Below are 5,000 nucleotides of genomic sequence, written 5' to 3'. Positions count from 1 at the left end.
GCACCATGGTGAAGAAAGCTAAGAGTGCAACTTGGGACTATAACAAGCTTCATTCCAGTGCTACAAGCACAAAGTGATTCTGAACAGTTCCAAAACATTAACTTCGGATATCAGTTCAGGTTTCACATTGTAAGAAACTTGTTGGATTACTTGATTTTGACAAGAATTCTGTTTGAATTCTACTAATTGAGAGGATTGTGACTTGCATGGATTTTATTTGAGATTTGTTACCTTGAAATTTGTCATTGTAACATGTTAAAATGTGTCATTAAATCACCTCAGAATGCAGGAAAAGTGATCTAGGAGAACTCAGATTTAAAAATTTTCCTTCGGGCTCGCTCGGATTAGGCGCTCCATTAAATCTCCAGCGAGCCTATCCCTACGACTTGGCATCTATGCCACTGCCTCGTGTACAAACTTAAAGCGTTCTTTCACCGGTGTTTTGCTTCCTACGCGATGCTTCGCCGCCATTTTGTTTTGGTCTTTCTCAAAATGTCACGTGATAAAAATCTCCAAGATTTTTGGAGATTTTGTACCACGTGAGTTCAGCGTTGGCCAGGGTCTTCTCCAGACGAGCCGCCATTTTGAAAATCGCAGAGGAGAAGGCCCTGGGGACGAGGTTGCCGAGAACACCTATGTATCACATGAGATCGAGGCCATGGGTGTCAGTTAGTCGAAGATGGCGTGGAAAAGCAGAAATTGCCTGGTTTCGGATCGATACCAGCGGGACTAAAAAACGACATGAATAGTATGTGTTGTTCTTTATCGAACGCAATTAATCACTACGAAGCAGCAGTATCAACGCCTCAGCTGAGAGCTTGGCACATTAATATTCCCACGCTCCATTGACCGCGATGGTAGCGATCACTTACCAGACATCAATTTACATCTCATCAAAATAATTTCTTTTGGATTGGACTCATTAATTCTCAAAACAGACTAACAGTTGCATTTGGTTACCAAGATTCTTGGGTGGGGGGGGGGTGGGGGGGTGTAAATGGCTTGGGTTTGATTCAGCTCAGGTTTTATGTGACCCTCGGGGATGCAGTCACACAGTAAAAGACTACCCTCAGGGTAAAATAATAGGGTATAATTAATATAATTTGGGATCTTCGTGTATTAGCTGAGTCCTGCTTTATGATTGGCCAAGTCACCTCAGGGAACAGATAAACAGTACTGTTCAATTCAAGAACTGTCATGGGAAGTTCTTTCGTTCTTTTTTATGTATCCATGGAAATAACCCCAGTGAAGTTTCGGTCTAAAGAAAGCGGTTACAAACAAAAATGTCCATGCCCGTGGGCAAACGCTATTTACCCATGGGTATATAAGATGGGTAAGACAGCTAGTATAACCACAACTAATAATAATGAAAGTTTTTGTTAATAATAATGAACTCTATGTGTCTCTGGTCTTCTAGCCAATTAGGGGCACCTTAGTTGAGATCAACTCAAATTAACGCAAATCAAATCAAACGTTGGGTTTTGAGGAGAGGGGAAAACCGTAATACCCGGAGAGAACCCCTCAGAGCTGCCGTAAAGAACAAACTTAACCCGCATATGACAAGAAGAGTGGAAACTGAACCCGGGCCACATTGGTGGGAAGCGAGTGCTCTCACCAATGCGCCAGCTCTACTCCCCTGGTAAAGATCTAGATGCATTACGCCGACAAATTCTGAAGTAAGAGCCATTCATACATCAATAAACACTGACTTTGAGAAAGAGCAAGATAGCTGGTTATATTCTACATCTTCCTCGAACAGAGGCCTGTTTTCTTTTGAACCAGGCTTACAATGTAATTAAATACTACGGATGCATCACTAAGTTTCAGGATTAGCTATTGAATATTTCTTCAGTGCCCTTATTCGGACTATTTGAAAGATAATGGTAAAATTGGCTTAATTTTGAATATTTTGTGTTTATTATGGGTTTACATTATTACCTCTTTTAGGAATTCCCCATTACACGAACCTAAACTTATTAATAATTAAGCTTCCTGTATTAAATATAAAATGACCACATATACTAATTTTTCATCTAGGTTTCAGTCATGAATGGTACTGCTGAACAGCAATTAGCTGTTTTACAAAACGCGGAGGTTCATGGTATGTTTGCATTGTATCATTTCACCTATCGGCTATCTTCGTTCTGATTGTTTCTTTCTTCAAAATTGAGTAGTAAACAGCTTAATACAAACTATTCACCACAGCTAAATATTTCCTACTGCTGTTTTCTATGGAGATATCCCGAAGAAGATTCAGAAAAAGGGAAAACGGTTTTCTTGCACAAGATAAGAGGGCTCTTTTGTAAATACTGAGTAGCACGAGTGGGTAAATATTTGCATAATAATATCCCGCTTTCCGGATGTTCTGAACCTGTAATCACAGTAACCTCTTAATAATTAATGATCAACTTCTCAACAATTTCTTCGCCGTCGTTGCTGTTTTTGTTGTTGTTATTGTCCTTCTTCTTCTTATTCTCCTTTTCCTTACCCAACTCAATCGACCCTTATTCAAGAGAGTATGAAGGTAAGAGAGGTAATTCCTCATGTTGGGCCTATTCCCATCGTAATCCCTCTTGAGTTATTTTTAGGTCTCCTGCGAGATCCGGTATTCCCACGAGCGTTAACTGATAGCCAATCATATGTCCTCATTTTCGCGAACGATTATATAAACACTAACGAAATACTAAACCATTTCACGAAAGCCATCGAAAGGCGCCATTTTGACATGTAACCATAGCAACAGTGATCTTTTCACGTGTGAAGATATCGTGTTTTCACTTGGTATTTCATTGGTGTTTATATAATAAAAGACTTTGTTTTATTGTCTCAGTTCTTTTTCGGTCCAATTCAAAACGCACATCACACCTGTTAGGGTGCATATTTCAAACTTGCTGTTTTTGGTGTCTAGTTTGGATACTTCCAAACGTCTGTTGCCGCTCTTTGTAAACGAATATATACTTTATTGCATGTCCTTGTAAAATTATTAACAGCCTCGATGGTGCTAATCAAGCCAATGCGCGACTTACAAGTATTTCTGCAGCGACCACAATTGCATGTTAATCTCATGGTCTTTATTTCTCCTTTGTGAACTGTGCTCCTCCAAGCGATTTGGTTGGCAGCCAGACTAGAACGTGAACTTTTTTCGATATGGCAGGCCTTTAGTGACTTCTTGAGGCGGGGAATCCTTACACCCCTTGGGGCTCCAATGTCTCGTTCGCCAGTAGTAAGCTCACCACAAAGAGTAATTCTAGGAAGGTGTGTATCTGACATCCAGGAGACTTGCCCGACCAAGCGGCGCTGTATCTTCAGCAGCATTGCCTCTATGCTGAGTAGTCCTGTCCGATCGAGGACGTCATTGTTAGTCACGAAGGTAGAGTGGATCTTGAGGATGGAGCGAAGGCAGCGCTGGCTGACCCAAGATTTTGCACTATATAGGAGAGTCGTAAGTACAACTGCACGGTAAAGTTGACTCTTGGTTGGTTGCTTTAGACTTCTGTTCTTGCACACTCTGCTTGTAGTCTGCCAAAAGCACTGTTTGCCTTGCCCAGTCGATTTTCGATACCTTTGTTAAATTTTTGGCATCTGAACTGATCTTGTAACCTTAGTAAGTAAACTGCTGTACTTACTTCGGCTCTGAGTTTACTACGAGGATGTGTGGAGAGTTGTCATGTCCTCGAAGGACAAACTGATATAGGACCTCTGTCCAAATAGCTGTGCTGCGTCTGCGAAGCAAGTGGTGATGTACGGCCTTGCTTCTTCTGTATGGGCTACAAGCCCAGCGTCATCGGCGAAACGAAGCTTTTGGACCGCATGCTCTTAGGTCTTGGTGTGTGCTTGAAGCCGTCTTAGGTAGAAAAGGCAGTCATCTGTATGGTGTCTGATAAAGATACCGTCATCGTCATTGAGGTTTTTCACAGCATGTCGAAGCACCGTGTTGAAAAACAGGGTGAATAGCGACGGTAGTAGTAAACAATCCTTTCGTCAACTCCCATATTTGGCCTAGGAGTCAACCCTTTCTTTATGAAACGCCTACCTTAGGAGATTCAGTCAGTCCTCTGTTGTAAAAGCCAATCTCTCTTGGGAGATTCGGCACACCCATTGTTGTAAAAGCCAATCATACCAAAGCTATCTTTGCCTCAAGGGAGATGATACTGTTCTCAGCAAAAACCTGTTCCTAAAAATAAATTTAATCGGGAAAGGCTGACTCGAGGAATTAGTGAAGATAGAGGCTACCCTTGATAATCCTGACCACGATAACTATTACAAAAAAAATAACTGCTAGAAAATTAAGAATAACAATATAAGACATGACTAAGTGCAAGTAATTGTAATCGAGCACAAGAGAGCAAATGAGGAAACTGTATATTTTCTCGGTAAATTGTTTCATTAGGAAACCACGCCTAACGATCAACAGCGTTTATTAGGGCCAAGTTGAGTATCTGCAGAGGAGTGAATTTAGCTCACAACAACTGAACATGTGCAAACCAACCAAACCTCGCGCCAGCAGTTACCGGGAAGTGCAATGGACTTCAATGCGATGGGCCGTGGGTGTAACGTCTGGTTAGCCCGAAATTTGACACAGAAAAAATCACTTTTGTCCAGGATTGTCCCTTAGTAGATGCACGCCATATTTGACTTTCAACACGAACTGTTCCGTGAATTCTAAGCATTTCCTACCTATTTCCAATATTAAGGTAAGTATAAAGGTTACCTTAAGGGAAATGCAGCTGTTAATCTTTACTTGAGGAGCAGCATTTGGGAGACAATTTTTGACGTTTATTGCCTATATTCCGTGACTCTTATTGAAATCTGCGTGCATCCAATTAGGATCAAACCTGGACATATCTGGAAAGTCTGAAGGAATCCGCAAATGGTGGCCATTTTAGATCGCTAAACCCGTAGTCTCCGTCTCACAACACTTTCTCACAAACTAAGAATTCTAAAATTAAAGCAAACTAACAATTCTCAAGCAACATTCTGTCCTGCTTGTCTTCGAGGAG

General features: G+C 41.2%; 1 protein-coding gene across 1 annotated transcript in view; it reads left to right on the top strand.

The window, feature by feature from the left end:
• The window catches only part of LOC137970730 (uncharacterized), a 43,007-nt gene that overhangs the window by 8,431 nt on the left and 29,576 nt on the right, over positions 1–5,000 (top strand). The window contains exon 4 of the mRNA XM_068817270.1: positions 2,038–2,101. Within this exon, the coding sequence (XP_068673371.1) occupies positions 2,038–2,101 (64 nt within the window). The remainder of the gene's footprint in view (positions 1–2,037; positions 2,102–5,000) is intronic.

The sequence above is a fragment of the Montipora foliosa genome, chromosome 9 (assembly GCF_036669935.1).
Source record: "Montipora foliosa isolate CH-2021 chromosome 9, ASM3666993v2, whole genome shotgun sequence".
Taxonomy (NCBI): domain Eukaryota; kingdom Metazoa; phylum Cnidaria; class Anthozoa; order Scleractinia; family Acroporidae; genus Montipora; species Montipora foliosa.
The sequence above is the reverse complement of the archived record's forward strand: the minus strand, read 5'-3'. Positions and strand labels throughout refer to the sequence as shown.